General features: G+C 38.7%; 1 protein-coding gene across 4 annotated transcripts in view; it reads left to right on the top strand.

Annotated features, from left to right (window-relative positions):
• The window catches only part of LOC140727560 (uncharacterized), a 53,983-nt gene that overhangs the window by 9,173 nt on the left and 20,522 nt on the right, over positions 1-24,288 (top strand). For all 4 annotated transcript variants that reach the window (XM_073045043.1, XM_073045042.1, XM_073045045.1 and 1 more), the window contains exons 2-5: positions 327-481; positions 1,816-3,135; positions 11,593-11,750; positions 14,110-14,244. In XM_073045043.1, coding sequence (XP_072901144.1) covers positions 327-481; positions 1,816-3,135; positions 11,593-11,750; positions 14,110-14,244 — 1,768 coding nt within the window. The remainder of the gene's footprint in view (positions 1-326; positions 482-1,815; positions 3,136-11,592; positions 11,751-14,109; positions 14,245-24,288) is intronic.

The following is a 24,288-nucleotide window of genomic DNA, read 5'->3' as shown; positions in this document are numbered from 1 at the left end:
AGTAATAAGCCACCTTGGATGTAAAGAATGAATATTATGTAATTTTGATAACAAGGAAACATCTCAGCAATACAGCAAGATCAAGAAATGGACAGTTGATTTTTGGGTCAAGACCCTTCATTTGGAGGCTGAATGTATGGTATTAACCCAGAGTGTCGAGTGTTAATTTCCCTCCACAGATGCTGACTGACCTGAATTCCTCCACCAGTTTGATTTTTTTTGCTTTAAGTAATTTTGTCATAATAGTGATGTGAGATTTTGCCCGTGGAAGTATTTGTAGATTTAAGTTGTATGTTATAGGTTTTTCTTTTTCCTTACTTTTCTAGTGGAAAGGTGACCAATGAAGCAAATGGTGAAATTAAGTTGGAGGTGGAGCCAAAGGAGACCGAAGTTGTGGCTGAAACCATTTTGGAGGCACAGATTGTAAACAGTAGTGATCATGTGTTATCCAGCTTAAATGAAAAGCAAAGTGATAAGCCTGGTGGGTATCGATGTTCTTTTTCTTCTATTACTAAAAAACGTTATTAAGATTTAAGCAAGTGCATGCACCATACAATATTGAAATTCTGCCATGTTTTTTAAAGATCTAATATTTCTTATGATTGAGGGACTGCCATTTGGCTCCTCAGTCTCATGTATTTACCATGCAGTCAGTTACCAAGGCTGAAATAGTTATATGCAAGCATTATCCTATATTTACATATGACTATGCTTTTTCAGCCCTATAGATGGATTCCATTCACATGCTTATTTGGTTCTTTTAAAGGCTCAGCAGAATCTTGCCCACTATCCCCTTTAGTAGTGCATTAACCACTCACTGCCTAAAAAGTTACAGAAAGGAAAACTGTTCTTTTGCTGATTACTGTCATTCAATGCTTCCACAGTTTCATGACCCAATTAAAATTTTGCTGTCCTCCTGACTTGCTCTTCCAAGGAGAACAACTCCAACTTTCACAGTCAGTATTCATAAACTAAAGTTTTTCATTTCCTCACATCTTCCTAATATATTTATTCTACACCTGCTGGAAGGTATGCAATAATGTGTAGTCTGGAACAGGCCACAGTCCTCAAATGTGGCAATAATATGCCAAAGATTTCCTGTGGACATAACAGCAGTTTCAATTTATGTGGTGTTTTAATGTAGCAAGACAGTCCTGAATTTCCTATTAGATTTGACAGCAAGTATCTTCTGTATGAACACAAGTTTTGGATTTTTTTTTGTTTGGGTCTCTATATTTATCCCTTTATTCAGACTGAATTGTTAATGGATCTGACAGGCAGCATTGAATCTCTCTTGAAACCTGAACAGAAAAATTATCTTGTATTTCCAGTTGCACAGAATGAGTGTAGGTACTAATGACACGACCTACTTAATATTCTGGCAGATCTCCCATTCCCTCTACTCAAGTGCAAGCTCAATGCATCACATAAACTTGCGTCTTTCTGCATTTGAGAAAGTTGAAGGGTTTGCTGTCATATCTGACACTTCTACACTTTTTTTCCTGTTCTGATCCCAAATTGCTGATGAGAATAAAGAAAAGTACTTGCATCAGAAGAATTTTTACTAGTCATAAATAAAACCAATAATGAATTTATTTGTTATTAATCCAACTGGTACAAGGACAGTTCAGTATGTTGAAAACATTTGGTTTCAATTATCATGGAATTTCTGTGGAATTCTGTCCATGAAAAATGCATAAACAAGTTCCAATACATTCAAAATATGTGCATTATTTTCTGACTCAAAAGAGATTTGATTTGTTAAGGTTTCAATTTGTACCTTGGCAGTTGTCTGTTTTTATTCTTTTTATTCAGATAATAAAGAGAATGTGACTGTGGACAGCATAACAACAGAACAAGTTAATTGCCCAGCTGTGGATAACAAAGAAGATGGTTCAGCTGCAGCTAAAAAGAGCAAAAAGCATAAACACAAGCATCACCACAAGCACAAAAGTAAGAAAAAAAAGAAAAAGAAGAGGAAAAAAGATAAGAAAAGAGACCACTCTAGGTCACGGTCAAAATCTCAAATAAGTTTGAAGTCAGGCTCTGACTTAAAATTACGGCCACAATCACAATCAAAGTCCCCCTCCAAATCTCCTTTACACACTGAATGTAGCAGCAGAGTAAGTGAAAATTGCTCCCTTTTGATGAAATCGGCTGATTTTGGGTCAAATAAAAATGCTGTTGCTGAAACAATTGATGTGAATACAGTTGTACCAGTAAAAGTTGAGAAAGAATGCTTGCTGGCTGAAATTAAGCCATTCCCTCAAGACAATTGTAAGACAGATCAACATGCAAAAGAGAACTGTACTGTTGACACAAATAATGGTAATGAATCAGCTACTACTGGAAATGTTTCTGAATTGTTGGCTGCACAATCAACTTGTGGACAAGACCAATCATCTAAATTGACTCTTGATAGAAGTTCGGACAAAGAACAGTCTAAATCTAGTCAGACTGTTGAGGAAAATAATAAACATGATCAACCTGAAGAAAGGAGAACAAAAAGAAGTCGGTCAAGATCTCTTTCAAAGTCATCGAAACATCACAAGTCCCAGCTGCATTCCCATTCTCATCATTCTCCTGTAAGAAAATCCCGTGCCAGCTCAAGTAGTAGACGATATGAATCAAGGAGTTTGTGTTCCAGAAAAAGGCCATCACCAGCACGACATAGATCAAGGTCAACTTCGAGGGAACGAAAAAAGCACACAGAATCATCCCCAAAGTCTAAAAGGAAAGCATCTAGATCTCATTCTATAACAAAAAAAGAACAACGGTCAAAATCAAAATCTCGTTCTCCTTTACGGATACGCCATAAATCAAGATCAGACTCTTTAGCAAGGTCCCAATGTCAGCCTAAATCAATATCACGGCACCGTTCTAGGTCCAGTTCACGTTCAAAACGCAGGAGTAGAACTCGTTCAGGATCTTCCCGGCGATCAAAATCCAGGGTAAAACGATCACACTCACCAAGACCCAAGTCAAGGTCCAAAGACCGGGTATGTCATCGATCAGCTTCCAGAGGATACCTCAGTCAGCTTGTGAGGACACGGAGATCACCTGATTGGCGAAGACGATCCAGATCTCCTTTAAGGAGAAGCACCGGCAGAACAGCTGAACGTCTCACAGATTTGGGTAAGAGGCAACTTTTTTTTTTGGAATAGGTAGGAGGTTTCATTTAGGCTGTATTTTTTTAAGATAAGATAAAATGACTTATCCTGAAGGAAATTATTTTTGCAAGTTTGTTCAGTCAGAAATACATACTTAAAAGTACAAAATGGAGGCATTGAGGGACGAAAAAAATACAAAAAGTGCATTAAAGGGTAATAGTGCAAAATACAGATGTGCAATGAAATCATGTACTTGAGGAGGAGTTGTAGTCTTATAGCCACAGAGAGAAAGTGCTGTTCAGTGGTGCACCTTGGTGAAAACAGTCTGTTACTAAAGGTTCTTCTCTGTTTGTCCAGTATTTCCACGGAGGGGTGAGAGGGGTTGTTCATAATGCTCTGTAGCTTCTGCTGCATCATCTTCTCAGACACAACCACCAGGGAATCCAGTTACACCCCCAGAACAGAACTAGCCTTCCTAATGAACTTATTGATCTTTATGGTGTCAGCTGCTCTCGTCCTGCTTCTCCAGCAGAGCACAACATAGAATAGAATGCTGGCCACCACTGAATCGTAGAACATCTACAGCATGGTACTGCAGGAGTTGAATGACTGGAGCCTCCTTGGGAAGTGCAGTGGGCTCTGTCCCTTCTTGTATAAAGCCCCAGTATTTTTAGTCCAGTCCAGTCGTCCAGGTGAGTTCCCAGGTATTTGTAGTCCTGGATGACTTCTGCATCCTTTCCATTGAACATAGGTTCCATCCCTTCGGCCCACAATGCTGTGCCGACCCTTAAACCCTTTCTCCCATATAACCCCCCACCTTAAGTTCCTCCATATACCTGTCTAGTAGTCTCTTAAATATCATTAGTGTATCTGCCTCCACCACTGACTCAGGCAGTGCATTCCAGGCACCAACTACTCTCTGAGTAAAAAACCTTCCTCTAATATCCCCCTTGAACTTTCCACCCCTTACCTTAAAGCCATGTTCTCTTGTATTGAGCAGTGGTGCCCTGGGGAAGAGGTGCTGGCTGTCCACTCTATTCCTCTTAATATCTTGTATACTTCTATCATCTCCTCTCATCATCCTCCTCTCCAGAGAGTAAAGCCCTAGTTCCCTTAATCTCTGATGTTTCCACATCCTTCCTATAGCGAGGTGACCAGAACTGGACACAGTACTCCCAAGTGTGGCCTAACCAGAGTTTTAGAGAGCTGCATCATTACCCCGTGACTCTTAAACTCTATCCCTCGACTTATGAAAGCTAACACTCCATAAGCTTTCTTAACTACCCTATCTACCTGTGAGGCAACTTTTAGAGATCTGTAGACATGTACTCCCAGATCCCTCAGCTCCTCCACACTATCAAGTATCCTGCCATTTACTTAGTACTGTACTCTGCCTTGGAGTTTGACTTTCCAAAGTGTACCACCTCACACTTCTCTGGGTTGAACTGCATCTACCATTTCACAGCTCACTTCTGCATCCTGTCAATGTCTCACCACAATCTTAGACAATCCTCTACACTATCCACAACACCACCAACCTTTGTGTCATCTGCAAACTTGCCAACCCACCCTTCCACCCCCACATCCAGGTCGTTAATAAAAATCACGAAAAGTAGAGGTCTCTGAACCAATCCTTGTGGGACACCACTAGTCATAATCCTCCAATCCGAATGTACTCCCTCCACCACGACCCTCTGTTTTCTGCAGGCAAGCTAATTCTGAATCCACCTGGCCAAACCTCCCTGGATCCCATGCCTTCTGACTTTCTGAATAAGCCTACTGTGTGGAACCTTGTCAAATGCCTTGCTAAAATCCATGTAGATCACATCCACTGCACTACCCTCATCTATATGCCTGGTCACCTCCTCAAAGAACTCTATCAGGCTTGTTAGACACGATCTGTCCTTCACAAAGCCATGTTGACTGTCCCTGATCAGTCCATGATTCTCTAAATGCCCATAGATCCTATCTCTAAGAATCTTTTCCAACAGCTTTCCCACCACAGACGTAAGGCTCACTGGTCTATAATTACCCGGACTATCCCTACTACCTTTTTTGAACAAGGGGACAACATTTGCCTCCCTCCAATCTTCCGGTACCATTCCCGTGGACAACGAGGATATTCCATCAGGCCTCAGGGACTTATCCGTCCTAATGTATTTTAACAACTCCAACACCTCTTCTGCCTTAATATCAACATGCTCCAGAACATCAATGTCACTCATATTGTCCGCACCTTCATCAAGTTCCCTCTCATTGGTGAATACCGAAGAGAAGTATTCATTGAGGACCTCTCTCACTTCCACAGCCTCCAGGAACATCTTCCCACCTTTATCGCTAATCGGTCCTATCTTCACTCCTGTCAACCTTTTGTTCTTCACATAATTGAAGAATGCCTTAGGGTTTTCCTTTACCCTACTCGCCAAGGCCTTCTCATGCCCCCTTCTTGCTCTCCTCAGCCCCTCCTTAAGCTCCTTTCTTGCTACCGTATATTCCTCAATAGACTCAGCTGATCTTTGCTTCCTAAACCTCACGTGTGTTGCCTTCTTCCATCTGACCAGATTCTCCACCTCACTTCACCCTACCATTCTTTATCTTCCTCACCAGGACCAATTTATCACTAACATCCTGCAAGAGATCCCTAAACATCAACCACATATCCATAGTACATTTCCTTGCAAAAACATCATCCCCATTCACACCCACAAGTTCTAGCCTTACAGCCTCATAATTTGCCCTTCCCCAATTAAAAATTTTCCTGTCCTCTCTGATTCTATCCTTTTCCATGATAATGTTAAAGGCCAGGGAGCAGTGGTCACTGTCCCCCAGATGCTCACTGACTGACAGATCTGTGACCTGACCCGGTTCATTACCTAATACTAGATTAAGTATAGCATTCCCCCAGTCAGCCTGTCAATATACCGTGACAGGAATCCATCCTGGACGTACTTAACAAACTCTGCCCTGTCTAAACCATTGGAACTAATCAGGTGCCAATCAATATTAGGGAAGAAAGAGATGGAATGCAGGGTGTTTGCACCCCCTGAAGTCCACTTCCAACTCCTTTGTCTTACTGATGTTGAGCTGCAGGTTATTCAGCCCATGCCACTCAACAAGGTCACCCACCACTCTTCTGTACTCAGCCTCTTGACCCTGGCTGATATAGCCCACAATTGCTGAATCGTCTGACCACTTATTCAGTGGCAGGATTCCAAGTTGTACCCCTGAAGTTTGAGGTGTGGATGGTGAACAAGAAGGGGGCAGGACAGTTCCCTGATATGCCCCTGTGCTGCTAATCACAATACCTGATACACAGCTCTGCAATCTCACATACTGTGGCATCTAGACAGGTAGTCTGTAATCCAGGACACTAGTGGAGCATCCACCTGCATCTCCATGAGTTTACTCCTAGTAAAGCAGGTCGTACGGTATTAAAAGCACTGGAGAAATCAAAGAACATGATTCTCACAGTGCTGCCTAGCTCATCCAGATGGGTGTAAGCTCCTGAAGCAGGAAAGTAATGGCGTCCAACGATTATTGGAAGCAGAATCAGAGTCAGGTTTAATATCACTGGTGCATGCTGTGAAATTCGTTAACTTAGTCGCTATACATTATTGTTTTAAAAAATCCTATAAATTACAATAAGAAATATATACTGTATATAAAAGTTAAATTGTTCAGAAAAAGGAAAAAAATACTGAGGTTGTGTTCATGGGTTCATTGTTCATTCAGAAATCTAATAGTGGATGGGAAGAAGCTGTTACTGAAACATTGAGTGTGTGTCTTCAGGCTTCAGTACTTCCTCTTTGAAGCAGCAATCAGAATGAGCATGTTCTGGATGATGGATGTGGCCTTCTTGAGGCACTGCCTTTTGAAGGTGGCCTCTGTGCTGGAAAGGCTGGTGCCCATGATGGAACTGGTTGAGTTTTCTACTTCCGGCAGCTTTTCCTGATCCTATGCAGTGCCCCTCCATATCAGATGGTGATGCAACCAATTACAATGCTCTGTGCCGTACATCTGTAGAAATTTGTGAGTGTCTTTGGTGACATACCAAGTTTCCTCAAGCTCCTAATAAAATATGTAGCCACTGTTCCTGTAGCTAAAAAGACCAAGGTAACATGTCTGAACAACTGGTGTCTTGTCGCACTCACCTCAATAATAAGCAAGTGCTTTGAGAGGCTGGTAAAGGACTACAGCTGCAGCATGCTACCACCCACACTGGACCCCCTACAGTTCACCTGCTGATACAACCAAGCAACAGATGATGCAATAGCCACAGCTCTACACACCATTCTTATACATCTGGAGAAAAAGGATGCATAATTGAGAATGCTGTTCTTGGACTACAGTTCAGCACTCAACACCATCATTCCCTCCAGGCTTGACTAGAAGCTCAGAGACCTCGGCCTTCACCCTGCCTTGTGTAGCTGGATCCTGGACTTCCCTGTCAGATTGCAGGCAGGTGGTGAGAGTAGGTTCCCTTACCTCTGCCCCTCTGACCCTCAACACAGGTGCCCCTCAGGGCTGTGTCCTAAGCCCCCCTCCTAAGCTCTCTGTATACCCATGACTGTGTCGCCACTCACAGCCCCAATCTGCTAATTAAATTTGCTGATGACACTACACTTATTGGCCTAATCTTAAATAATAATGAGGCAACCTACAGAGAAGAAGTCATCACCTGACACAGTGGTGTCAAGAAAACAACCTCTCCCTCAATGTCGCAAAAACAAAGGAGCTGGTTGTGGACTACAGGAAGAATGGAGACAGGCTAGCCCCTATTGACATCAGTGGATCTGGGGTCGAGAAGTTAAACAGCTTCAAGTTCCTCAACATAAACATTGCATGGTCTGTACACACCAGCAGTCTGGTGAAAAAGGCACAACAGCTCCTCTTTCACCTCAGACAGTTGAAGAAGTTTGGTATGCGCCCCTAGATTCTAAGAATTTTCTAAAGGGGCACAATTGAGAGCATCCTGACTGGCTGCATCACTGCCTGGTATGGGAACTCTACTTCCCTTAATCGCAGGACTCTGCAGAGAGTGGTGTGGACAGCCTAGCACATCTGTGGATGTGAACTTCCCACTATTCACGACATTTACAAAGACAGATGTGTAAAAAGGGCCGGAAGGATCATTGGGGACACGAGTCACCCCAGCTACAAACTGTTCCAACTGCTACCATCAGGGAAACGGTACTGCAGCATAAAAGTCAAGACCAAAAGGCTCTGGGACATCTTCTCCACCAGACCATCAGACTGATAAATTCATGCTGATACAGTTGTATTTCTATGTTATATTGATTGTCCTGTTGTACATACTATTTATTATAAAATACTATAATTTGCACATTGCTAATTTAGACAGAGACATAATGTAGAGATTTTTACACCTCATGTATATGAAGGATGTAAGTAATAAAGTCAATTCACTGTCGTAGCTTCTTCGTAATTGCATCAGTATGTTGGATCCAGGCTAGATCTTCAAAGATGTTGACACCTCGGAACTTGAAATTGCTCACCCTTTCCACCTTTTTGGCTTAAGATTAGTTAGTTTAGCTGCTACATAGCTCCAGGGCCCTGAACTACTGAATAGTCTGTGGAGTTTGGGGGAATGCAAATGTTCCAAGGGCTGGGATAGATTTATTTACCATCACTTAAGTTGTACAGAAATACAGTGAATTCTGGTTAATTGGGGCACATTGGGACTAGTACATTTTGGCCCAATTAAGTGTCTGCACCAATTAGCCAAAGTTTCATAGAAATAGTTAAAGGCTATAAAAAATGATGAACTACCATTTAACTGAGTAATATATTATGTATTTAAATGAAATACAGAAAAAATTAGACCACTAACAATACTACTACAGTACTACAAAACTGTATAGTTCTTAAAATTTATCAACGGAAGAACTCGTCCAATGTATGTTCCTTTGTTGATTGATTGTAAATGAACAAAGTCATTGCAGACACCTAGTGCAGATAATTGATTCATTGCTTTCTTCGAACCTGATAGTGTTTTGAGTTTGTAGCTATGAGAACCATTTGGTGTAGCCCAATTTTTTTTAAAAAAAATGCTTGTTTCATCAGCATTGCAGATACCATCTGCACAAAATCTTTGAGGCGTCAGGAAGTTTTATAGATTTCCATGTTTCTGCACTTACAGCATCATCATGTGCTTTCTTGAATTTAATGTGCCAAATTTTCCATCAAGCCTGTGAGCTATCTGTTATTTTAAAATCTTTGAGACCAGCTTCTTATCTAGTTCCACTGACTTGTTTTTTTTTAACATTGATCCACTGACACACACACGCACTTTATCCAGTAATAGTGGAAAACTATTAATTGGGATCCTCTTCAACATCTGGATCTGTAGCTTTTCCATAGATGCTGTCTAGCCTGCTGAGTTCCTCCAGCATTTTGTGTGTGTTGCTTGTTTTTCCAGCATCTGCAGATTTTGTTTTTGTGATTGGATTACTACACTTCGAAGTCTCTTCCAGGGATGCCTATCCTGAAGAAGTTTAAATCTTCCTTTTGATGGGACTTTAGTGAAGCCCTCTCTTTCTTCTCCCCCCTATGATCTCTGCGGCATCCCGACTCTTCGACCACGTGCTCACCCAGATCTACCACCACAGCCATGTATCCTTCCTGGGAACATGTCTTTGCTGCTGGCTTGTACCAGTCATCTTTTTTTTCCGCCAGTCTTGATGAAGGGTCTCAGCCCAAACCAATGACTGTACTCTCTTCCATAGATGCTGCTTGGCCTGCTGAGTTCCTCCATCATTTTGCGTATGTTGCTTGGCTTTGTAGCTTTTTGCTTCTGTTTTTGGGGTGTTCCCTGTTATCCCTTGTGTAATGTCCTTACTTCTTGCAACTCATCTTGCAGATGTATCAGATGTGCAATTGTAGATCTCACCATGCCAGTTATCTTTGCTAGCTGACGTCCCAGCTGTTAGGTGGATAGCTTTTAATTTGTTTCAGTAGAGTAACTTTTTCGCTGATTGTCAGATCTTTTCATGGTATTTTGGCAAGAGTCTGAAAGATTTTAATAAAAAAATCAAAATTATCAAAAATCACTGCTTTTTGAATCGGTATGCATCAGCCCATACCAAAAACACATGCAACTGTTTGTGCTAAGTGCAGTGCAGTGTCTAACAGCCACACAAGTGCACGTGACTGATGCTAGTTAGAAACAATTTGATAAGTTTCTTGTCTCAATTAGTGGCATGGGGCCTCAAATAAACATAGGGAATCTCGTCTGTTTTCTTGTTTTTGTTCTTTGAGTTGTCCCAAATAAGCGACTGTCCTGATTAACCGATGGCCCAATTAACCAGAATCCAATGTATTAAGTGAGAATCCAGATAGATGTTTTGGCCAATTTACACTTTCAATTGCATATGCAGCTCTATAGTAGACAGGTACATAAGCAACTTCCCTCCCCTGCAGATCTGTGAATTTTGATTTTCTTTTCCTTATCCAAGTTTATAGGACATTTGTTTCGATTGACTAGTTTAGAAGAAATTGACTTGGTGTTGCTTAGATTGTCATTAATAACAAGAGTTAACATCAAGATGGCGGCGCGACGACGCAGGGCGCAGCGGCCACTCCAGTAAGGAATATCCGTTATCTGTAAGTAGGGGCCGTGCACAATCCTGATTTGATTGAGACGGATGTGTGAAGCACGGAGGAACATCTGGCGAAACTTCTGACATGCCTGTGCTGCTGACGCTGCTACTGAGCGATCGGAGAGATCTCCAGAGAGGAAGGCCCCGAATCCTCGGCTTTGCCTGTTGCTTGGTGGCCGGAGCCGGGGTTGAAGCACTCGGCAGAGATGGTGCTCGGTGCTCGGTGTCGGAGGGCTGGTCGGAGGCACGAAGTTGTCGGAAGTTTTCGGACGGACTCACAGTTGGGCTGTGCTCGGGTGCTTCCAGAGGCTGCATCGGGAAGTTTTGCCACGTTGGAGGTTTCTTCCTTCTGCCATCTGCGTGAGATGATGGGCTATCTGGGACTTTGAGACTTTTTTTTTACCGTGCCCATGGTCTGCTCTTATCAAATTATGGTATTGCTTTGCACTGTTGTAACTGTATGTTATAATTATGTGGTTTTTTTGGTCAGTTAGTCTTGGTCTGTCTTGTGCTTATGTGATATCATACTGGAGGAACATTGAATTTCCCCTTGGGGATGAATAAAGTATCTATCTATCTATCTATCTATCTATCTATCTATTCCAACATGTCTGGATTCAGTTGAATAACCCAGAGGTAATAGGGGATGGTATGGTTGACCCATAATACCACTCATAATTTTTAATAAATCTACTAATAATATTGAACATTGATACCTAAAAATGGGATTAATATGGTTTGTGGTGTTAACTTTTTTGAAATCACAACATGATGAATTTTTCCACAGAAGCCTGATTTGGAGAAAAACAGAATGATTTAAAAAAAAAATAAACCAGTGGGTATTTTTTCCCCCTTATACACAGATAAAGCACAGTTGTTAGAGATAGCAAAAGCCAATGCTGCAGCCATGTGTGCCAAAGCTGGAATGCCTCTGCCAGCAAATCTGAAACCTGTTGTGCCTCTTGTTAAAGAAGTGATCACCAAAAAAAGGGGTTGTTCATCAATAGAAGAATTCACAGAGGTAAATATTTTATTCTCCTTTTACTGTTTTCTGACCACATAAAGCCTTAGTTATTTGCACTTTCCTAACTCCTGATACAGGCAGCTTGAAGCTTTAGAGATTTGGAAAATCACAAAGTACAAGATACTGGGAAGAATTTTATATTCATGACTTCTAAGGACCATTCTAAGTCTGATCTTTGTTCTGTGTAACTATTTGAGATTGGGAACTCTGTGCTCATTGTCTAGATTTGTGTGTGTGGTATGACTAGAGTATAGGAAGGCTTTTGGGGAGAGGAGAAGGTTTAGCAACATAATTCTGGGAGTAATAGTAAGCCCAGAAAACTGATATTACCTGGAAAGGATAATCTCATGTATTTCAGCTGGGAGCTTTGCCTAAATCTGCTTGGCTAAAAATGAATTTTATTCCTTGGTCCCTGTCTCTTATAGGAAGAGAGAAGGAAGGCAAAAATAATCTCCAAATGACATTTGAACATCTAAAAACAACATTGGTTTTATTTTAGCATTCTAACATTGGCATTCTTAACTTCAGTAGCTTGTAAAACAAATTATGAAACTTAAAATCCAAGTTGGAAAATTTGCTGCTGATGCATAGTATTTCCCCATCCTTCTCAGAAAAGTCGTTTAACAATAAATCTCTATCAAATGGTACCTGAGCTTGAGCAATGGTAACAACCAGACAATTGAGGGTGTAAAAGAAGTTCACAATCATATCAAAAGGTGCACAAGCTTTGCATACGTGTGCTTTTGGAATTCAAAGTATTTACTAATATCTGTCAAAAAACCTCATTGAACCCTCTGATTAAATTTGTACATATACCCTTTGAGATCAAATAGTAATTTTTTTCTGTATGCTTGAATTAATGGTCAAGATCTTGCTGGATTTTGCAGCAATTCCATGGTGATCTGGCATTATAATGGCAGGAAGTTTGCTACATTGTATGCAGATCTGATCACAAGTGCCAAACTTGATGATTCTGGTGGTGGATCTGCCACTACTCTTAGCTCTGAACTTGCAGGAATTTCTCCTGCATTTAAGTTGGGGAGTCTTTTTACAGATGGAGTTGTAAGTGCACCCATTTGAAAATAGATTTTATTGTTTCATGAAGAAAGGTAAGAATAAAGTAAGTTACGCTTTTTAATTGTGTGTTCAGGTAATCTTTATAAATAAAGAACCATAGAAATGTGCAGCTTAAACAGGTCCATGATTCATCTTGTCTGTGACTATCTTGCCTATACCATTCGCTGCATTAGGTCCATTTCCCTTTTCCTATCCAATGTAATGCCAGTGTCTCATGCATTGCTTGGATTAAACTCGTATCAGTCATTACTTCTCAACTGTCCTATTGTATTATTTAAACAACTTTCTTCACCGTCTATGATGCCGATTTTCATGTTGTCTGCAAACTTTCTAATCATTTACCCTATATTGTTATTAGGTTATTTGTTTTTGCTTTTAAAGGAAGTGCAAAGGTCCCAGCACAGATCTCTGCATTAGACCACTTATTACAGATTTCCAATCAGGAAAACATTCTTTCACCTCTACCTTCTGTCATCCAGCCAATTTTGCTTCCAGTTCACTATCATGCCTTGGATCCCTTGTGCCTTAACCTTCAGAGCCAGCCTACTATGCAGGATCTTACCAAAGTCCATATGGACAATATCTACCATACTGCTTTCCTCCATCAATTAGATTATCACACAAAAAAGATAAGATTTATAGGACTAACTTTTAAGTATTTTGAGGGAATTTTATTTTTAAAATGTACTTGTTTAATTGCTAACTGTTAAGAATGTCAAGGAAATTCAAAGGCATTGGGGAAAATTTGCAGCTTGATGAATGGTGAAAGAAGTGGTGTGGCTTTGGTGCTGCTGTTTATTGGAGACCTTCTGAGCAGTTTGATGAGCAGAGCTCATCTTAGACTTTCAGTATGACCCTGATTATATAATGCAGGCTTTGCTAGTTGGGAAGAGAGGGCTTTTGTCCACATGTACTCTTTGTATGAAAGTTGGACATCAAAATCTGGGTTTATGTTTCTCTTTCACTGATTCACACTTAATATAGCCATGAACATACTAGACAGCTATTAGAAGGAACAGTGGCTGTTTCCTTTTCTTCAAACTTTATTCTCCTCACCAATCTAGGGATAGAAGACTGCTCCTGGCAAGTGCTGAGGTATTATTTTTGTGCTGAGTTCTCTGCAAACAATAAATGCAGCAATTGCTGGATTCGTTTGCAGAATAAACTTTAAATGCTTTTGCTCATGTTGACGATTGATTTAGTTGTAGCATCTATATTGTGTGTTCATTCAATGTGTGTATTTGGATTTTTATAAATTATTTGGATACTTCCTTCTCAGAAATGCAAGAAAATAGTTGAAAGCAGCGATGATAATGAATTGGGTAACAAACCACATCTCTCTGAAGAGGATGAACCATTCAGTAGTCAACCAATTAAAGTTAATGAACTGAAACCCATTTCTTTCAGCTTGAATGTAAGTAATTTATGCATTAATGGAACCAAGTCATAGTGGTTTAATTTGTGTTTTCTTATTATCTAAGGGGTGTAATCAGCTTAGATGGATGCTCGACAGCTAAAAATAACATCAGTTTAACACACAGCCATGCTCAATTAGATGATGGGCTCAATTCTCAATCAGTGCTCAAGGAGGGTGTTCCCAGACAAAATAACTATTGGCTTTCTAATGGTTGGTTTCTAAAGATCTGTGTTAAGTAATCAAAAATCAGTTTCCATTCTAAGCACGGTTTTGTGATTCCATTGGAAAGGGGACATAAAATGATAAGTAAAATCACAGCTTTTGATCTATGTCCACTGCCATCAATGGTTAATTGGCCAGCTCCTCCTTTAATGGACTCAAATGTCATGAAGAATTTCATTAATGTACTTTAAGGCAGCAAGTGCCCTAGGAATTAATTTTCTGCAAAATGTATAAGCTTAGAAAATTTAAGGTTATCATTTGACTGAAAATTAATTTACTTTTTAAAAAGAGTTCCAGATTTCTGCCACCACTCTAGATAGAAACGATTCCTAACTTCTGAAAGGTCTGGGCCTACTTGTCCAGTGCATGAAGTTTTTCCTCTGTCCATTATATCAGACCCCATCTTTGCAATGTGAAAATAATAAATCAAATTTCCCCTTAACCATCTAAATTTGTTGCTTAGCTTTTTGATTTACCTAGCCTGTTACCTTTCATACTTTGGTGATTCTTATTACCTACTTTGTCAACTTTTGCTATTCGGTGTATCTTGCCCAGTCTTATGGGCCTGTGCTAGTTATTGCTTTCGTAAATTTTTGGTTTGTTTTCTTCCTTCTCAAATTATCCAGTGTTTTTCTGAAATTGAACCATTTGCTCTTTTTAAGATTATAGACTCTATCATGTTAAATTCTTTCATATACCCTCTCAAATGTTCTAGTGTGGTTTTAGAGATTAGCAAATTCTTCTGGAGTTCCATAGATAGTTTTGTTTCATGGAAGTCAGCCTCAACCAATTCCAAACTGTCTCCTGTTGTTTGTTTCCATTCAGACTCCACATTGACATTGATTTGTATTAAAATTGGAATAGAGAAGTTCACAATATATTTTGGATTGCGAACTAATCTTGGTTCACAATATGATAAATATGATGCTATGTCCTGTTTCCTTGTTAGTTCTGTGAATAATGGGCTAGATTAAGCTGATGATTCGCTGAAGGCTCTGTAGGGACACATCACCTGGTTACTATACGTTATCGGCTAATTCTGGGCTTCTACTGTTGCACACAGCAGCATGGAGATATAGAATGTGCTTTAAGTCAGATGTGCTTGCATCTAATCTTTTCAATTGTTACCTGGACTCTATGGAGTCTAGGAATGGTTTCTCATCAAGAGACTGGGAGCACTTTGTATCTGGTCCCTAACTTTTACCAAGCTGGCATTTGTTTAAATATGATAGTAGATTTTCTTTAAAATGGTAAATGAAGCTAAGTGGTTTTGTTCCATTATTTTAGCTAATAATGATTATAATTAAACACTTTTTAAAATTTTTAAAATATATTTTGATTGTTTTCTGAATAGCCCTGATAGCAGATATTTATAGATGAAAAATATAACAACAGCATAAGCTGTCATAGGTTATCAGTATGGTCCACAACCTGAAATCGTGTTGATGCAAATGACCCATTTCATTTTGCTGTGGCAAATTAGAAGCTACAAGGCCAACAAAAATGGTGGGAAGCTGGAGTAGTATGAGGATATACGGTATATCTGGATGCCCTGTCTCAATACTGTTGGAGCTTTTGTTTCAGAAAAGACGCAGTAAACAAAACCAGAAATACCCTTTCAGTTATAAGGTAGTGTTTTTATTATAGTCTTTAGGAAATGTGGCCTCTTTTACTTAACCCTGCCCCCTCTTCACCTGCTACTAAAAGCAACCATACCTTTTCTACATGCATATTTTCTGCAATTGTGTATTCTTTCCACAATTACTGTTGGGACCTGTGAACATTGTGTATTGGCCATTTTATAAGGGTTGTGGCAGGTGCAACATGGATAGAATTCAACATGTGAAATCCATTGAACTATGCAAGAAAATTTCAAAATTTACAGATTGATAACTATTGGTGTTGAATTCTACAAGGAAGATCAACTCTGAGATTGGCTATTTGTTAAGCTTGAACTGATTTCTTTGATCATTTTTAAATTGTTGTTATGTGTTTGTCACACTTGTCACTTCCATTATAAAATTCTCTACTATTCATATTTCAAATTAGATCCGCTAGCTTAAAGTTGCCACTTTGTGGGGCATTTCTTAGCTTTCTTTAGTTCAAATGCTTCTTTGTTCCTAAAATATTTTGACATATAGTGATACTTTAAATTAAACTATCAATAATATATTTAAAATCTGAAGTTTTTTGATAGGATGATTCATTAACACCACCTTCTTCTCACTTTCAACCCACTTTCTTCGGTATTCCATTCCATGACCATGCAGGCTTAAGGCTTCAATTTGAGTCCACCTAGCACAATCTCATGAGTAAAGGCTTATGAGTTGGATGAGTTCTAATCTTAGTGGTTGACAGTTATCAGTACTCTGCCTGTGTGCTTTTTTTAATGTTGCTCCCCATCCACACATGGCAGAGCTAGTCAAAGTCCTGGATTAACACTTCTTGAATACATCAGAATTATGTGAAGCAGCAATGCAAAAATACTTGCACTGCATTACTTTTTTTTTTATTTGACTGAGTTCTAGTGGGTCTTTAAAAACAGTAACTGAAGATTTTATTGACAATTGTCTTGGGGTTTAAAGCAGTTATTTGAGAGATCTGTGAAAGTTCTTTGTTGTCCAGGAAGATCTTGGCTGACTTCCAGTCCCTAGTAAATTAGCTCATTTCGTTTGGAATGCCAGTGAGGTGTATATATAATAGATAAACATTCCAGGAATAAGAAAGGAAACGTGTTCAGCATACACGTCACTGACTTGATCACTATCCTGTGACTCCTGTTGTTGTTTATGCCAAGTTATTGATGAATCTCCTTGTCCTGGGTACCTGTGCAGATTTGGTTACTGAAAATTATTTTAGCACTGTGAGAATATTGGTGGGAGGAATAAAACTTGTAACCTTGACTCAAAATTGTTTCTTAATATGTTTTTCTGCCATCCCCCAGACTTCTCTATTTAAACCATTGTCCAGCCACCCACAGTAGAAACCTTTTGCAGGTGCTATGTCTGCAGCAATGAAGATTGTGGTTGAAGCTTGGTTCCAGTGAGCACATTGAAATTCATTTTGATACTGAGTTGTGTAGTTTCAGAGAAGTCCACCTGAAGCACCTGATACTCGTTGTTTACTTTTCTGAAAGTACTCCTTCTAATATGACGGAGCAATGGATCGACTACTTCAGGCTTGTTTTCCTCAAGGTTGGAGAAAAACATCCAAAACTGAACTCTTCTTCAGATGTTTTATTATACTTCCCATTTAAACCGGAATAAGTAGAAGTAGCTTATTCCAAAGACGAGTTGAAGTTATCCCATGTTTCCCAGGAAGGATCAATGCAGATTCCTCCCTGTTTTGTAAGACACTGATGCAAAAAATGTGGCATTGCACTTCAGCTAACCTCAGAAGAATTAAATTCATGTTCTTGGTAAAAGACATACTGCTTCAGCTAGAAACATTACATGATGTGTTCTATAGTTTCCAGGTGTGTTTGTGCTTTATTCCTGCTGCTGGAGGAAAAAAATATTTTTTCATATTCTTCAATATGTAATACATCTTGGCAATTGTTTGATACTGCTAGCTTTTTTAGTTTTGTGTCTTTCATTCCAGAACATCATTTGCTGTCATCTCTGTAATAAAATTATTACACTAATATCTTGTGAATATAGTTTTAATTTTCTTACTCCTACCCCACCTCTTCAAAAGTGCTATTCCAGGTTGGTATATAAACCACAAGTCAGCCATTATGGGTATATAAGAGTTTGAGACCAGAAAAGGTAATTTTTCTTGAACAGCCCAATCCCAAGTCTGGAAGTTACGCACCAGTCTACCTTGATGTATAGGGATGTTGGACCCTGTTTTGTTCCATCTAAGAATTTCAGTTTAGTGTAGAGCACACATGAAGTTCAAATCTACAGTGTAGCTTGTTTGACCAGTTATCAATAATTATGTTTACCCATTTCCTTTTAATTTTATCTGGATTAAAACTTACTTTTGATTCTCTCTCTTTGAACTAGCCATCTCTGAAGTTTTCACAATTAATCTGCCTTCAGTAAAATGTATCATATCTTTCATTCTCTCAACTACCTGGGTGCAGTTGTATCCAACTGATATGTTTTTCTTCATTCTGTTAAAGTTAAATACCCACTCAAGTTATTTAGCAGTAGACAGAATTTTAAATTGCTTATTTCTTTTTTAACTGCTAATGCTTCATTCGTTTATTTCTTTTTGAAAAGTGGCTTTAATATCATGCTTTCATTATACACCTTCTGGGAGTATGTTTGAGTTCCTATGAAGTATGTTCTCCACAGTAGAAATCTCTAATAAAGCTGCTTATTTTCTTCTCTCTAAAATCAATTTCTTCATTTTCCCCCAACTGTTTCCTCTCAACTCTTCCTCCTGAAAAACAAGACTCAGTTTGTATCATAGCTGCACATTCTTTTTGTAGATGTGACTTTTACCATTTCTTCAAATCATTAGCCTAACTCCTAAGTCCAGTGCTTTACACAAGGAGCACTTGCATGGACAACAGGTTGTGGACTGCAGCTGTGCTGAGGTAGTTACCAGTTACTATTACCAGCTCTGCCATTATCAATGAGATAAACAAACTAAAATCTAGGGAGTACTTATGAGACATCCTGCTGTACATAGCTGAATGTCACATTGGGTAACGTTCTTAGAATCATCAGAGACTGGGCTATTTCATTTCACAATTGGAAAAATATAGTCTCATTTCGTATTAGCCTTCCACTAGAGTTTAAAAAAATCTTATCACAATTTCAAACTGATGTAGAATTTTTATTCTGGTGTTTAATAACCGAATACTGGAAAATTCTCATCTGGAGAGTCAGTATTATTACATGGTTGAAATTAGAACCTTGTTTCTACCCAATCTTTTTTTTCCAATTAGTTTCAGTCCTAAGAAGTTCTTTACACTTTTTCTTACTGTGCAAGTAATAAGGATTTTCTTGGGCTTCCAATTTAGACCATAAGACAAAGCAGCAGAAGTCGGCCATTTGGCCCATCGAGTCTGCTCCGCCATTTCATCATGAGCTGATCCAAACTCCCCTTTAGTCCCATTCACCCGCCTTCTCACCATAACTTTTGATGCCCTGACTACTTAGATACCTATCAATCTCTGCCTTAAATACACCCAATGACTTGGCCTCCACTGCCACCCGTGGCAACAAATTCCATAGATTCACCACCCTCTGGCTAAAAAAAAATTTAAAATTGCATAAATCAGTAAAGGTCTTCAAATTTAAATTTTAGGGTAGATAACCCTGGGATCTTACTTAACATACTGACAGATGGTAAACTGGAAGGTGCTTAGAATTTGTGGGACACCAGCAGGTATTACTCTCTTTGGAATGCAAGGCAGATAAAGACAACCAAAGGTTATCAAAGTATTAATTGTTTTATGGAATTGCAATTTTTAAGTTATGTTTTTTTAATTTGTAAAGTTAATGTCCTCATGGCAGATATTTAAATATACTAAATGTATCAGTGCACTCAAACATATTTGGAAAGTAGAAAAACTATGAATGCTGGTAATCTGGAATAAAAGCACACAATGCTGGAAAATCTCAATAGGGTAGATAGCATCCGTGGAGAATAAACAAAATTAACTTTTTAGGTCAATGAACTGACTTCATCCTGAGACATGACTTCGTTTCCCTTACCACAGGTACAGCTTGACCAGTGGAGTAGTTCCAGCACTTTCTGTTCTGAGACCGTCGTGTTTGGCTGAATTTTGCGCTATTTCATATCTGAACGCAGAAAGGGGTAGTTTGTTTGACGATGGAAAACAGCTACAGCAAGCTTGATTTCAGTCTTGCAGTATTTTTGCATGCCTTTTTCAACAAGTTTCCTAACATAGGGAACAAATTCAAAATTTTAATGTCCAGCACATAGTTTTTAATTCTCAGCTTTTTCCTTCAGCATCCATAAGGAGTGAAACTAAAGTCTCAGTTTGATAAATTTCCAGAGAATCAAAGAAAATTTTGAACAAATTTTATTGGCTTGAGTCATTAACTCAGTTTCATTTTCCACAGATGCTGACTGAATTGCTGAGTGTAGCCAGCACTTTGATTTTATCTCAGATTTCTGACATCTGTATTTTTTTATTTTCAGATTAAGAGCCCTTTTAATTTTATAAAATAAATTCTAATTTGGAAAGCTAATATGTGGTTCTTCAATTTCTGCATATCTGAGGTGATTCCAGTGCAAACAACGAATTGAGCAAGTACTGAGTTACGTGGATTTAAAATGCTACACATGTATTTAATCCTCTAAACTATCAAGTAAACTTTTTAACAATATATTGAGAAAATCATGATTGTAATATTTTTTGACAATATATTTATGTACATAATCCTTGCACAAATGATCAGTTCTTGTTAATAAATCAGCAATTTATTCCACATTTGTTTATTTCTACTGAATTTCTTGTTGCCTGATGATTTTTAGTATAGATCAATATTGATGATCTGCAAAAGTCATGCTAGCATAACAGCACAACGCTATTACAGCTCAGGGCTGGTTCAGAGTTCAATTCTGGCGCTGTCTATTAGGAGTTTGTACTTCCTTCCTGTGAACCGTGTGTTTCCTCTGGGTGCTCCGGTTTCCTCCCACATTCCAAAGATGTGCTGGCTTGTAGGTTAATTGGTCATTGTAAATTGTTCTATGATTAGGTTAGTGTTAAATAAGTGGGTTGTCGGGTGGTACGGTTTGTTGGGCCAGAAGGGCCTGTTCTGAGCTGTATCTCTCTCAAAAATAAGAGAGATGCACTTCAAATAATGGATTTTTCAATAAAAGCAGTATCATTAGCAAATTGGTTACACTCACAATGAAAAAGAAGAAATTGTGGAAATCTGAAGTGTAAACAAACTAAAAATACTCAACAGTTGAAATAACATTTGTGAGAAACAAACTTAATGTTAAATCTGAAATGGTTACACTGCTTTTCTTGGCACCTGTGTCAGGCAGGACAAAGATCACTTTGTAACACTTTCTGTTTCAGTTGATAAACATGAGATTCAGCAGGTACTGGAAATCTGAAGCAAAATATTTAAATGCCAGAGGAAGTCAGCAAGTTAGGCAGCATCTGTGGGAGGTAATAAACAGTTGCCATTTCAGACAAGAGTTGATGAAAGGTCTTAGCCCAAAATGTCAACTGTCTTCCACTCCATGGGTGCTGCCTGACTTGCTGACTTCCTCTGGCATTTAGGTGTTAGTCTCTTAGTCATTGACTGAAGTAGACTGTCTTGGCTTTAGTTGAGGTGATGTTGTGGCTTAACCACTAAGCAATGTCAGTTGTTTATTGGGAGTAAATTTCTAAGCTGTCTGTGAAAATAAGCTAAGAACTAGCCAGCATAGCCTCAGACGGGATGGATCTTGCATAGTCTACATGAATGGTGGAAAATCAGGTGGCCCACATGGAAATTGTAGCTAATTCAATGAATTATGAAGAAATTGGTGTTCATATTAAATGGTTGTGTTTTTCTTTGGGGTGGGGGGTGTTAGGAGAAGGATCTGCAGGGTACTTTAGTAATATTGTCCTTTTTCTAATGTATGTCAGTGAATTTGATTCTAAACTGATGAAGCACTTTTGCAAATGATACCTGTAGTGAAACGGAAGGAAGCCATTCTAATACTATAGACTGACATGGATAAAGACATAGGTAATTAATTTTTTATTGGAAATGGACATTAGGTTTTTCATGAATGGTTTTGAGTTTCAAACTGTTGGAATGGCTTAGGACTGATGTGAAAAATTAAAAAGACATTTGTTGATTCCTAGCAGTCAGCATTCAATAATGTTTGCTAGCATTGGTACAACATTAGAATAGAATAGAAATGAATGGAGTGGTATTGTTTTAAGTTGTGCAATTAACTAGACAGCTGCAAGCTGAAACCCAGCAAAATGGCTTCAAAACATGATGCTGTCAACTTAACAGGATGCGATTAAATTCACTGCATCATCAACACCTGTTCATCATCTGAAATGGAGCTTTAATTTTCACTTTTAATTCTATTCTCCCACATCTGCATTGATCCCACGATCCTGCATGTAACAATGCATTATACAGAACTAATGTATAGTAATCTGTGGTAAAGTGAGCTTCAGTTTTCGGTTCAAGCCTTGCTCCTGGACTTCCCATGATTTCTAGGCTGATATTACAGCACAGCTAACTTTGCTGTGTTATTGGAGGCGAGTCTTTTGACTGAAACATTAAGTGTTGAGTCAATGTGTTCTGATGGAGAAAACGGATTCTGTGGCACCATGAAGAAAAGCAGGGAATATTCCCTGGCTCCTGGTCAAAATTCATCCTTCATGATCAAGGAGATTAACTGGAATTTGTTGTTCGTTCAATGTTGTTAAACACAAGTACAGATTAGCTGTTTTAAGGCATTAGGTTTTTCTTATCACATTACGAACAATTTATGAGATGTAAAATGGTCATTAAAGGTGCTGTTTAAATGCAAGTTCTCTTTATTAATCATAATCCACTCCACCTCAGTGTTTATTTTTGCATTGTTTAACTGCTTTCTTGACTCTACTCATCCATCCATGACATCCATATCTATTGACTTTTCAAACTTCATTTTCAGATTCCTCTATAGCCTCGCCCAAAGCTTCCTCCAGATCTATAAACTTTCTGTTTTAAACTGACCTCTGGCATATAGCTAGGACTTGAAATATTTTTGGTCACTGTTTTACTTTGACAAAATAGGATATTCTGAGCCTTAAAAAATAGTATTAATCTGATCTCCAAAATACATTGCAAACAAAAAAAGGGATCTAAAAAGGGATTTTAAATCTTAAACACTTTAAGTTTATTTATGGTTGCATGTGTTTGCTGTTACATTTAGTATTACTGCCTCACAGACACTACTCTGGTCTCATCGCTGATTAGTAACCACAAACCCATTAATCTCTGCGCCATAGTCATGTTTTGAAATGGCCTTAAAATGTGTAAAATAATTAAAACATTGCCATCCCAATTTTATTGTTAGGAAAAATATAAAAACAAATTCCCAGCAGGTCTTTGGAAATCAGTGACAACTGGAAAAATCAAGCCTAAGCTAATACCATTTGTAATGGCTCCACCAGTGGCTTTTCTCTGACTAGACCCTGTGCATAGAGATTATTTTCCCCTCGTGATTTTGAAATTCATTTAATAACATTATGAGGAAAATATCCTATGTAAAATTAATAAATAGATTCAAGCTGATGCAGGATAAAAAAAATTACTTTTTGTGGAAACCTGTAATATATCAATTACATATCCTACTTTCCTCAAGATGTACAGCTTCCATTCAGAGTTATGCATTGTGTGATGGAATTTGCACTATTCTTCACCATAAAGCAAATCTCATTTTGCTACTGTAATAGAGTTGAGGAATTTCTTTAGCCAAAGGATGATAAATTTGTGGAATGCATTGCCACAGATGACTGTGGAAACCAAGTGTTTGGGTATATTTAAAGCAGAGGTTGATAGGTTTGTGACAGAATGTAAAAGGTTGTGGGGACAAGGTAGAAGAGTGGCGATGAGGAGAGAAAATATATCGGCCATGATTGAATGATGGTCGGAATGATCCAATTCTGCCCTCGTGGTCTTTAGTTGATGAAGTAGCATTAAAAGGGGAGTACGTGTTGCACATGTATTGTTTTTGAAGACTAATTACTTAAAGTTGATAAAACAGATTCCATAGTAGAGGTATCAAAAAGGTAAGGTTGAGATGAAGCATTAAAAGAGTTTTGAGAGATTTTTTTTTAACAGAGTTGCTGATTTCTGGAGCTTGCTGTCAGGAGCTGGTGAAGTT

This window comes from Hemitrygon akajei, chromosome 5 (assembly GCF_048418815.1).
Source record: "Hemitrygon akajei chromosome 5, sHemAka1.3, whole genome shotgun sequence".
NCBI classification, from domain to species: domain Eukaryota; kingdom Metazoa; phylum Chordata; class Chondrichthyes; order Myliobatiformes; family Dasyatidae; genus Hemitrygon; species Hemitrygon akajei.
Note: the sequence above shows the minus strand (reverse complement) of the source record. Positions and strands in the feature narration are given on the sequence as shown.